Below are 12,478 nucleotides of genomic sequence, written 5' to 3'. Positions count from 1 at the left end.
CCTTTTCTTTGTAAAATTGATTGGTTCTTTTACAATCTTTTGCAGGTGGAAACACTGCACGATTTTGAGGCAGCAAATTCTGATGAACTTACCTTACAAAGAGGTGACGTGGTGCTGGTGGTCCCCTCGGACTCGGAAGCTGACCAGGTAAAGGATGAGATTGGAAGGTGCTACAGGCTATATTGGTTTTTCCTGAGGGTCACTTGGACACAGTGACTCCCTGAGGACACTTTCATTTTCTGAGATGCTCCAAGGCAGCTCTGAAAAGGATTTAAGGGCTGTGACCACACACATCACTAATTTTAGGTTTTTAGCACGTCTCTCTTGGGATGCTGTTATATTGTTTCTTTTTTATACAAATAGTTGACCATTTCTTATTACATACCCACTTTCTAGGGGTGTCGTCTCTGAAACACCAGCCTTGAGGAAATACAGACGCTATCCATGTGCATTAGAAATCCCTTCAAGAGTAGTTAATGGCCTCTGGGTGTGTGGAGGGGACCAGGAAAGAACATGAGGGAACTTTCTGGGGATGGAAATGTTTTATATCTTGATATGGGTGAGGGTTACACGTGTGTACGCGTTTGTCAAAAGTCACTGACCTATACACTTAACAACCTTTGCATTACACCGTATTTAAATTATACCTCAACTTTTTAAAAGGTTCTCTAAAAAGAAAAATCATCTTTGAGCATACAGGTCTGATGTTAAAGAACCGAGAGAACTCCGTTGTATTCTTGTTCATAGGGTTTGTGAACTCCTGGGCCCTGCCCCGTGGCTGAGTGGTGAAGTTTGCATGTTCTGCTTAGTTGCCTGGGGTTTGCCAGTTCAGATCCTGGGCACGGACCTAGCACCACTCATCAAGCCACGCTGAGGTGGCATTCCACATGGAAGAACTAGAATGACCTACAACTAAGATATACAATTAGGTACTGGGGCTTTGGGGAGGAGAAAAATAAAAAGAGAAAGATTGGCAACAGATATTAGCTCAGGGCCAATTCTTCCTCTCCAAAAAAACCCGAAAAACAAAAAAGATTTGTGAACTCCTGAAATGGTATGCAAAATGTGTAAATTTGTTTAACGTATTTTTCTTCAGAGAAGAGCTATAACTTCCCTAGTATTTTCAAGGAGATTTATGAGCCCTTTGCCCCGAAATAAAGTCACTACTTAGGATTTTAAGGCTTACATGTGCCACATTTTGTTGTTTCTCTTGATAGTACACTTACCAAGATAGATTACATGCTGGTTTAAACAAAGTCTCTAGCACAAAAAAATTAAATTAGAAATTAATAATAAAAATAATAATAATACATTTTTAAAAGCCCCAAGTATTTAAAAATTTAAAAAATGCCATTCTAAATAATCCATGGATCAAAGAAATCACAGTGTAAGTTTAAAAAATATTTCATAGTGATCATTGATTTCCAAGTTTTCAGCCTAAGAAGATAAAAAGAGATCAAATTAAATACAAAGTACATAGAAGGAAGGAAATAATAAAAATAAATTGACCAATGAATGCATTTCTTTGAAAGGATTAATAAAATTGTTAAAACCTTAGAAATAGTCTTCAGGAAAAAATGTGATGCATAAATTTCCAATATCAGGCAAAAGTGTGTACATATCTCAAAATCTTTAAAAATCCCATTCTAAAGTTATAAAATATATAAAAAGATATACTTAGAAAATATAAACATATTTTTTGCTTGAACCATAAGTTATCTTTTAAGGGAATTAAGAGCAAAAAAGCTGGTCTTTCGTGTTTACCAACATACTTAGCATTTCCGGTCCTCTTATATGCTTCTACAGATCTGAGTTTCCAGCTGGTCTTGCTTCTTTTCTGCCTGAAAAATGAAAAATTTCCTTTACCAAGTCCTGTTGTGCTGATCTGCTGACACTAAATCCTCTCAATTTCTGTTTATCTGAAGATGTCTCAGTCATCTTCAGTTTTAAAGATATTTTCCTTAGGCTATATCCTTAGATAGATTAGAGAGAGAATTCTGAGTTGATTATTATTTTCTTTCATCTCTTTAAAGATGTTGTTCCTTTGTTTTCTAGTCTCTACTGTTTATATTAGAAGTCAGCTGTTGCTTGTTTAAAGTCATTTCTTGGTGTATACAATGTGACTTTTTCCCTGACTGCTTTGTAAGAATTTCTCTGTATCTTTGGTTTCCAGTGGTTGGCCTGTAATGTGCTTAGGTGTTGGCATTTTATAGTTTTCATGCTTGGGGCTCACTGAGCTCCTTAGGCTTGTATCCTGATGTTTTTCACTACATTTGGAAGACTTTCAGCTATGATTTCTTAAATTTTTTTTCTCTTCCTCCTCTTTTCCTCTGTCTCCAATTACACATATGTTGGACTTCTTGATGTCTAAGACTGTTCTTTTTTGTCCAGTGTTTATTTTTCTCTGGTACTCAGGTTGGATAATTTCTGTTGATCTGTCTTCAGTACAGTGAGGCTTTCTTCTGTTCTTTGAATTTGTTGTTCAGCTTATTCAGTGACGTTTTCATTTCAGATTTTATATTTACACAGTTCTATAATTTCCATGTTGCTCTTTTATATAGTTTCCATTTCTTTGCTGAGATTTCCCACTCTTCTCTCATTAGTACCATCTTTCAATTTAAGTACTTGAACCTATTTATAATAGCTGCTTTAAATTTCTTACTGCTAATTCCAAAGGCTGGGCCATGTCAGGGTACATTTCTGTTGCTTGGTTTTGATCTTTGGGTCATATTTTCCTATTTTTTCTCATGTCTGGTAACTTTTTTAATTGATTCCGGACACAGTGGATCATACATTGTAGAGAATCTGGATCTATTTTCTCTCCCTGAAGATTACTCCTTTTTCTTCTAGCAGACATTTAAATTGCTGGATAATTACTTTGAATTCCTGTACGTTTGTTTTACGCTTTGTTAGGATGGGTCTGTTTCAATTTTGCCCTTACTCTTAGGATGAATTCTTAGTTCTGGGACAGCATCTCTACCTCTAGGACATGGCTCTTCAGGGATTTCAGTAGAAATCCCAAAGGGTTTATCAAGCTCCCTAACTTTGTAAGATTCAAACTCAACTCTGCCTCCCCTCCACTGGCAGTGCTTAAGTTTCTACTTAGCATGTTTGCCTTCTGCTGTTGCTTTCTCCCAGGCTCCTTGTGGTGCCCCTTATGCCTTCCCAGCTTTGGGGGGCAGCTCAGGATTTCAGGAAAGTTTCTCTGCATATTTGGGGACCCCTCTCTATAGCGCTCTCCTTTTCAGGATATCCCCCATAAAAGTGCAGCTGCTCTGGCAGCTCTAACTTGTTCCTCTGAATACCTTGCATCACACAGACAGGATAATCCTCCCTGTGGAGAGGGGCAAGGCGTACCAGCATGACTCTCAGTCAGTGCAGTTCCCAACTTTCAAGGGTTAAACATCTCCCAATTCCTGCATGCTGCTGGTCACCCTCAGTGCCTTCAAATACTTGTTGTATATGTACAACCCCATTATTTAGAAGAACAACATCATATAAACTTATATCTTACAACGAATAGTCATTTCTATATATTGATAGTTGCATATATGTATACATATGCATATATAGATATGTATAAACAGATGGTTATTCTAGTGTCTATTATTGTTCTGTGCAGAAGCATTTGTCTGATACAAGCTATTTTGCTCTTACCCAAACTGGAAATCTTTAGTCTACTTACTATTTTAAGCAGTCAAATTTTAATTTTCCATATTTTCCTCAGCTAAAGATTGATATTGGCTATTATTCTTCACTTTTTAAGTTGGATTTCAGATTATACATGTGGGAATATATCTTGATTATGGGTTTGTGCCAGTTTTTTCCTTTTCATCTTTATTGAAACTATTTTCAAATGCATGGCTCTGCTTGGCTCCATTAGCTTTCTCACTCACTGTAAATAAAGTCAAATATAGACACTTGTGAGGAAAATACGGCCTTTTATATGCTTCCTGGAGGTTTAGAAAATATTTAGATATCATCTTTTACTTTAAGTATAGCTTTGTCCTTCACATACATAACATCATAATTTTAAAGAGGACACTTTTCCTCATCAGCTAGGATATTATCAGTTATTTTATTGTCATTTTTTTCTCAGTGGTGGTTTTTTTTTTGCCTTCAAAATTGGCCTGTCTAAATGTTTATATTTCTTGTCTATATAGCAGCGCCAATTTATAGTCTCAGATTATATCCAAAGGGAATGTATTCAGCTTCTTCATTTAATTTTTGAGACCTCGCTTTATCTGATGTACTTGAACTGGAGATTGGTTCAGATTGCTTCTGGCCATCCTTCATCTTAAGTGGGATCTCCTTCCTCTATTGGTTAACATAATAAAGATAATCGTTTCCCACCACTTTCACTTCATACAGTCTGTACGTCCAATACTCTTCCTTCAACTCAGCTTTTTCCAAGTAGCGTCTGCTTATCCTTAGGAGGCCGAGGGCAGACAGCAGCTTCCTTTCTCAGTTTTGTGTGTCATCACTCATGCTGTACAACCATACGCAGATGGGTTCTTTAACCTTTCTGTGGCTAAATGTCTTCATTTTTGTGATGGCACACCTGTACGATAGACAGATGTTTACGAGGAATTTAAAGAATACATGAATGTTTCCAACAAGAATGTCATGACAACAAACTGCTTTATAGTTTATATAAACTTGAAAAATTAGGATAACAGCAATAACAAACACAGCAGTCATATCAGGTGAGACATATCTTGCTGTTATTATTTGATAAGCCCTGTATACGTGGTTGGTTTGGGTTAAATGATGTAAGCTGGGGCGCAGAGGTCTTTCTTATAAGCAAGTGATTCGGGATGAAATGTGAGACCTACCATGGCCTTGTCAGCACTGTATTCTAACCCAGGTGTCCTCAAGCCTTTCTTTCACTATGACCCAGAGGACAGAGAATGTTCCTGTGCGTGACACTTTTTCACATGTTGCTTCTCTCTTTGCACTGGCTGTAATTCGAATCCTTTTCTGTTCCTTAAGAACTCATGTCATGGGGCCGACCCTGTGGCCAAGTGGTTAAGTACGTGCGCTCCGCTTTGGTGGCCCAGGGTTTCGCTGGTTCGCATCCTGGGCGTGGACATGGCACTGCTCATCAAGCCACACTGAGGTGGCGTCCCACATAGCTCAACCAGAGGCACTCACAACTAGAATATACAGCTATGTACTGGGGGGCTTTGGGGAGAAGAAGAAGAAGAAGAAGAAGAAGAAGAAGAAGAAAAAGAACTCATGTCATAATCCAGTTAGCATCGATTAACCATATTTTATACAAAATTATAATATTAATATTGACTTTCAGTTAACTATACTTTATGTACAAAATAAATAATCTCAAATGTTTCTTCTTCTTTTTTTTTAATTAACAGCTTATTTGGGACAAGGCTTCCCACTGATCTTAGCACACTGGTTTATGTGTAATGTGACATCCTGGTGCAGGACCACAACACTAAGCAAATTATTTTACTGCTGGCAGTGCAGATTTTCTCAGGAGTCTGTTGGACTTTGAAAGCCTTGTCTTTTTCTTGCAGGATGCGGGCTGGCTGGTAGGAGTGAAGGAGTCAGACTGGCTTCAGTACAGAGACCTCGCCACCTACAAAGGCCTGTTTCCGGAGAACTTCACCCGGCGCCTGGATTAGGGCCGAAAGTCTTGTAGAGAGAGCCTGGTTACTGGGTTTTTAAACCTTCAGGAAAACCTGAAGAGGTCACTTTTGCTATTAAGCTCTTAATGATTTACAGACTGATGCCAGACAAAGCTTGAAGGATATATCAATGGCGCATGTGTGCAAAACAATGTAAGAGAAAAAAAGTCAATTACGAAAAAAGTCCTCATTGGTCCCCATGTTATGGATAACAGGTTTCTTTGTGTTTTGTCCAAGCTCTGGAGACTCTTGTACTTGATCCCGTCCTGCCAATTCTAAAGTAGCTTTCTCCAGACCAGAACCTGAATCTCTCCACACCAAGTGTATGGTATTGAGTGGCTGTCCTGCAGAAGCTGTGTTGAATTATCCTGTAGTATGAGATTATCTCAGTCCCCCTGAGCACATGCTCTCTCTCTCTCTCTCTCCCTTTCAAGTTTACTGTGTTTAAAAGTACACTGCTGCAAAAGTTTTCAATGTCCTTTTCCAACACACCCTTCTCTCTCTATATATGGACACACAATCACACAAGCTAGTTTCCATCACTCTTGGATCTATGTGTATGCACACAACTACATATGCATAGTTGCTTTCCTTTCCATTGTAGCTTGTGGCCTCTCGAGTGTCATTGATACATGCATTGCTCTTCTTTCGTCCAGCATTACAGTTGCAGTTTTGCCTCTGAGCAAAACCAGTCATCCCATTGCCAAAACAGTCGACAGTATCTGTGTTCGTAATGTGCATTTTTGAGGATGCGATGACGAGTAGCATGTCTGAGTGGCCGCCCCTTTGGAGAAAGCAGAACCTGATTATCTAGATGTCCGGCTGCTGAGGCTGGCGGTCGGCTAGTCGGGATGGGCAGCTAGGTAGTCTCAACATCTACCTTTCTGAGATTGGCCAGATGATGGGGCATGTAAATCCACCCCAAAGGAACACTATTCAAAAAAGCTCCTATATATTTCCACCTCTTTATATTTATGCAGCTCATCTTCACAGATCGTCCTAAAATAAGATAGGTGATGTATGCTGTATCCACACCATCTGTAACAGTTATGTTTCCAGTGCTGTGTCATTCCAAATAAACCTTTGGTAATCTCCAGCAATTACCCTAATTCCTTCTGATGAGTCATTTGTTTTGGAAAGCTTGTTTCAGTCAGATGCACTCCTTGAAACGGTGTACGCTGGAGTTGTTATTTGTGCAGAAATATGCTTTTTCCCTGGAGTTGCGCCCTGCAGCCTGCCTCCTTTCTCCACACCCCTTCATCCCAGTCATTGCTGGTCACTTGGTGGTCCCTCTTGCCCAGCAATCACTAGAGCACAAATAACAGCTGTGGGTGGAGGCCCCCAGAGGTGCCAGCTGTGGCCACCCAGTCTGTGTATCACGGAAAATCCGGCAACCTTCATCATCAGCAGTCTCTTCTCACACCAGCCTCATTGTTGGGTGGCTTTTCTTTCTGACATGTTTATGTTCGTAGGTACATAAAAAAAAAATAGATCTGATAGAATAGAAAAGTCAATTCGCTGGGCCATTGTTTATAGAAGAGAATTCTTAAAACAAAAACCCTTCATTTGATTTAGATTCTTTTCTGCCGATATAATTCTGTACACAATATAAGCTGATCCAGAATGGGCATCATTAGACTTTTAGATTTGGTATGTATTTCTGATTCATGGTTTGCATTCTCCTGCTGGATTGCTGACTTGGATGTGCAAGTGTTAATAGAGAAATAGTGATTATTGACCGAAGAGTTTTCCAGGGGCTAATTTACAGGGAGGCTGGGTCATCATGAAGGCTAGTCTAGGGCAAGAAAATAGCATGCTGCTGCCCAGCGGCGTAAGTGATAATTCAGCAAATAAAGTGCAGTGATGTGAGATTGATAATAGAGAGCCATTCCTGACATTGGGAGTACATGCGAGAGGTCGAAAGCTGAGACTGAAAAATTGGTTTTTATAATAAAATGCACTTAATAGTCTACAAAGATAATTGCTACATCTCCCGGAGCTGTTACTCTGGAATTTCTCTCATACTCCTCCCTATAGTGCATGTCAAAGTGTACAATTTGTCTGCACATAGCACCTTAGGTAACTTTAACCGACACCTGTAACATTCCTAGATGAATTTAACAACTTCCTCCAAAATGACATGTTTTTAATTAGCTATTTTGTCCTGGTTTATAGCCTTGAAAAAAAATTTTAACACCAAATAAAGGTAAGCAGATTATTTGTTTTAAGAATTTTCAAGATCCTGGATTTTCCAAAGCACTGAAAATTAAGAGGATGAGGGGTGGAGGATGGCATAGTGGTATCTCCAGAGATGTCCCCAGAGATGGAGGGGACATACTTCTCCATTTCTGTGGACTTTCTAAGGGACAAGTGAGCAGTTTCAAGGAGTCGTTGTGGTTACTAGTGTGAAGTACTTTTCAGGTCCGTTTCTCATTTAGTCTAATTCAAGTTCTCAGGCCACAAAACCATCACAGGCGCATCACCTGGTCATATATTGGTAAGTTTGTAGCTAAATTTTATTCCAAATGGCCTTGACCCAAGAAGCCCTATTCAAGCCTCCGCTTCATGTTTTAAAATTTCTCTTACAAACCCAGTGGCACTCGAACCTTCAAATAGTTCATAGAACTTTCAAAGAATCGGATAAAGAAAGCCTGTGGTTTTTATTAAGCAGACACCTATCTGGCATTCCACCACGTATAGACTCTCATTCAAACCTGAGTGATGCATATAATTGCAAAGCAAAGCTCTTTGGCAATTTGAAATTTTAACAACATCTCCACTTGGCCAGGGCCCTGGGATGGGAACAGCTTCATGCACCATGCTGTCACATTGCTTCCACCATGGCCTGCTCTTTCTGACAAAGCTGGGACAGCTTTTGTGTGAGGCAGAACACCACATCCATTATGTTTTGGGCTACCAGGGAAAGATTTTGCAGACTGGGAATTCTGAGCCCTCTTTTATCACATAAAGAAGCCTATAATCAGGCTATTGGAAAAAGCGTACATGACTCCATGGCCCATTCTGATGACCCATTAAAAAAAAAAGAAACCTTTGGGAAATTGCAAAGGTTATGAGAAATCAATGCGTTTAACGATTACCGAGCTTGGTGCTTCATTCCACACAAGTTGCACGGCCGAACACCTTGATGCCTTAGAAATAAACGGATTTGCCTTGTAGGACTCCACTACTCTTTTCAAAGGAGCCCAAGCTGCCTCCTGGTTTTTACTTGCAACCCGAGTAAAAACCGTATAAATGTTATGTGCCAGACCTTGGAGTTGAGCTGATCACACAGTTCCGCTACCTGGTGGTGTAGCTCTGTTTTCCCAGTGTAAGGACTCGAATAAATGGAGTTGGACGTTTGATAGCTGCATGAAGATGATGAGCGATGAACTCTTAGCAATCATAGAAAATCAAGAGCCCTGTGGTTCTGTTCATCCTTGACCTCTGCCCGTCCTGGACCTGCTTTATGATCATCCCGTCATGCAGGGCCAGGCTGACACGAGCCCTAGCTGTTTACAGCAGCTGTCCTCAAGGCACACAGCAGGGGTTTGATAAATGCTTCTTAAAAGCCAAATAAAATATGCTTGAATAAGTTCAACAGTCCATCCAAATGGTTTGTGACTCCTTGGTTATCCTTTATAAAGATTGCTTAATGACAGCACATACTGATTTTTTCAATTTATTTGTTTATCTATTTATTTTGAGTAAGATTAGCCCTGAGCTAACTACTGCCAGTCCTCGTCTTTTTTGCTGAGGAAGCCTGGCCCTGAGCTAACACCCGTGCCCATCTTCCTCTACTTTTTTATATGTGGGACGCCTACCACAGCATGGCATGCCAAGAGGTGCCGTGTCCACACCCGGGATCCGAACCCACAAACCCTGGGCCGCTGAGAAGCGAAAGGTGCGAACTTAACTGCTGCGCCACTGGTGAGAGGAAGGCCAGGTCCCTTGAAGCTCTTTCGAAGGATGTCTCAACTTTCTCTTGGTTTACCTAAAGTCCAGTTAACTCCCAGTCCCCTGTGATCTCAGGTCCAACACTCAGGTTGCCTTCGTCTTGCAGCTTGGGTCAGAGTCCTGTATTTATTTGCCCTCCCTGGCACCCACCAGGGCAGGTCTGCTGTAAGCTCTAGAGAAACGCTTCCCGATGCATTCTAGTGCCACGGAGATCCAGTGTGGTGCAGGAGCATCTTGTTCCTAACACGTTGCTCCCTGGCTGATGCCCTTATACCCTCCCCGTCAATAAATATCATTAAACTCGGTGTCCTTGTGTTCTGCTCTCCAACATCCTACCATGACCACAAGATTTCTGTGGCATTTGATGATGCCACCAAACTCTAAGATTCCAAGAGATGAATTTTCCGACCTCTCTGATTGTTCCTTCTGTCACCTTTACTAATTTTTCTTCCTTCTCCCAGAGGGTGCTGGAATGGGGGTTGGGGTGGGGCAATATCAATCTCTGTCCCTCGGTTGTCTTCCAGGGATGCAGAGAATGTTTCCTTTGGAGTGTCCGATCCTTGCTCCCAAGTCCACATGGTCATTTGTTCATTAAACATTTGACAAGCTCTTGCTAAGTGTCATGACTGTGCACTGGGACCACAAAATAAGACCTGGTATTCAAGGAACTTCTCTGGACGCCTGCCACAGGGCACCACCAAGGGGTCCCCTTTCTTCAGAACCCTAGGCCTGAGAATGTGGGAGCTCACTTCTGTCTTCATTTTCCAGATTACAAATACCTAACTTTGTTTCTTCCCTCAAAACATCATGCGACCTCACACTTTCATCCCTGCTACCTGAGCTAGGAGTGGTCCTCATTCCTGCAAGAACAACATTGGAGCCCTGTCGTCCCCCTCATCTCCCTACTTCTGGTCTTCCCAATTTGGCCCACTCCGCAAACCACGTTACATACACTGATGTCAGAATGACACTCTTTCACACGCTCGCTCTTTCTTAGACACACACACACACGAATGATGAACGTCTATTATATGTTGTATTAAATCTCCATGCCTCTGCTTAGCTTTCAAAGCCCCCATGTCTTCACCAATACTTGTCTTCTGCTTCCATCAGACACATCTCCTCTGTCCCCTCCTGCCCTCCCATTGCACCTCTACACTCTGCTCACCCCATTGTAACCGCCCTCTCCCGGAATGCCCTCCCCTCTCCTATTTGCCTCTGCAACTCCCCCTGCCCTCAAGGCACAGTTCAAGTCCCATCTCCTCAACAGAGCCTTCTGCACCGGTTCACCCCTCTACCTGTACCCATTTGGCCTCTTACTGAATTTAGTGAGAAAATGCTATATTTTAGTCTTTCGTTTCCCCCACTAACTGCTAAACTATCAACCTTCTCTGTATTCTGAACCCGCACCAGAACCTTCTACACAAGTGCACCAAGTGAATGAATGAAAGACTGAGTGATTGATTAGCTCACGGAAGTCTAGAAACTCTAATCTAAGGATCAGCATAGACTGAAATCTGCAATTATAAGAATGTTTTTGTGATATTGGAGAAGGAAAAGTTTTCTTAAACAAGGCTCCAAAGTATGCAAAGTATATGGCCAAAAATAAAGTTTAACTACAAAATTGAGAATTTCTATTTAATGAAGGGTACTTCAGACAATTAATAGACAGATGATAGATTTGCTGAGGATGTTTGTAACAGCCAAAACTCACAAAAAGTAAATATCCAGAATACATAAGAAACTCACTCAAGTCAACAGGAAATTAATAATAATGATTATAATCTTAATATGATTTTAATAGTTTAATTATATCATTTCATCTTTTTATATTTATAATATTAATAAATTACTGTTAATAGTAAATATAACAACTAGCATTTGTTGCATGTTCATTATTTGCCAGACACTTTCCTGAGTTTTCTGCATATATCAATTCATTGAATCTTCATAAACCTATGAGGTAGTTGCTGTTTTGACTTCATGGAGATGAGGAAGCTAAGGAACAGCGATATGAAGAAACTTCTTCAAGGTCAGTAAGCGGCAGGGCCAGGCCATAGTCCAGGCAGCCTGACTGTGCTGTAAGCTATAACCCTCTGCTTTCCAACCTCCTTGTCGCTGTACGTAAAGGACTAGAACAGGCAAATCTTTGAAGGAGGCCTTTCATTGGATACCAGGTATAAGAAGAGCCCCTCAGCTTCCTAATAATCAGACCAGGGCCAATAATCTCATAAGACAATGAGAGACTGCTTAGTAGCCATCATGTTGGTGAAAATTAAAATGTCAGATAACATACATTCCCAGGGAAATGCTTACTCTGGGCATGAAGAGACCCTGAGGTGTCAGTCACAGCATCGCTGGTGACAGTCAGGAATGGATGCAAAGCAGTGGCTGCAAGCCTTGGGGCAATGAGCAGAAGAGAGGAGGGGTGTGCTAGGTGTACAGACAGACATACGGACAGGGATAGATAGGAATGGTAAGCCACTTACATCAATGTAAAAATGCATCATTCACAAATAATACTCTAGTTTTCACAGATGCACAGGATTGAAGGGCACACATCAAACATTAGATTGAGCATTCATGGGGGAAGTGGAATAGACAATGAAGGGGAAAGCAGAATAAAATAACTATATAAAACTATATGATATGACGGGCACAGATTAATGATGATAGTGTGCCATGCACTGGGAAATATGACAGAAAAATATGAGAACTAAGGTTAGAAAAAAAAGCAAAAAACAAAAAGAAATCAGAAAGTATTATATCATGGAGACACCCAGAAGGCACTAATTTCAGGATAACCCATTGAAATCTCTTAATTAAACTTTGAGACTTAATGTTCCACAATCCATAACCCGGCAATCTCAGAAAGT

General features: G+C 40.7%; 1 protein-coding gene across 6 annotated transcripts in view; it reads left to right on the top strand.

Annotated features, from left to right (window-relative positions):
- The window catches only part of AMPH (amphiphysin), a 227,339-nt gene extending 220,582 nt beyond the window's left edge, over positions 1-6,757 (top strand). For all 6 annotated transcript variants that reach the window (XM_070615428.1, XM_070615426.1, XM_070615429.1 and 3 more), the window contains 2 exons: positions 46-147; positions 5,538-6,757. In XM_070615428.1, the coding sequence (XP_070471529.1) occupies positions 46-147; positions 5,538-5,645 (210 nt within the window). In that variant the 3' untranslated portion in view covers positions 5,646-6,757. The remainder of the gene's footprint in view (positions 1-45; positions 148-5,537) is intronic.
- Positions 6,758-12,478: the final 5,721 nt, after the last annotated feature.

The sequence above is a fragment of the Equus przewalskii genome, chromosome 4, assembly GCF_037783145.1.
Source record: "Equus przewalskii isolate Varuska chromosome 4, EquPr2, whole genome shotgun sequence".
NCBI classification, from domain to species: domain Eukaryota; kingdom Metazoa; phylum Chordata; class Mammalia; order Perissodactyla; family Equidae; genus Equus; species Equus przewalskii.
Note: the sequence above shows the minus strand (reverse complement) of the source record. Positions and strands in the feature narration are given on the sequence as shown.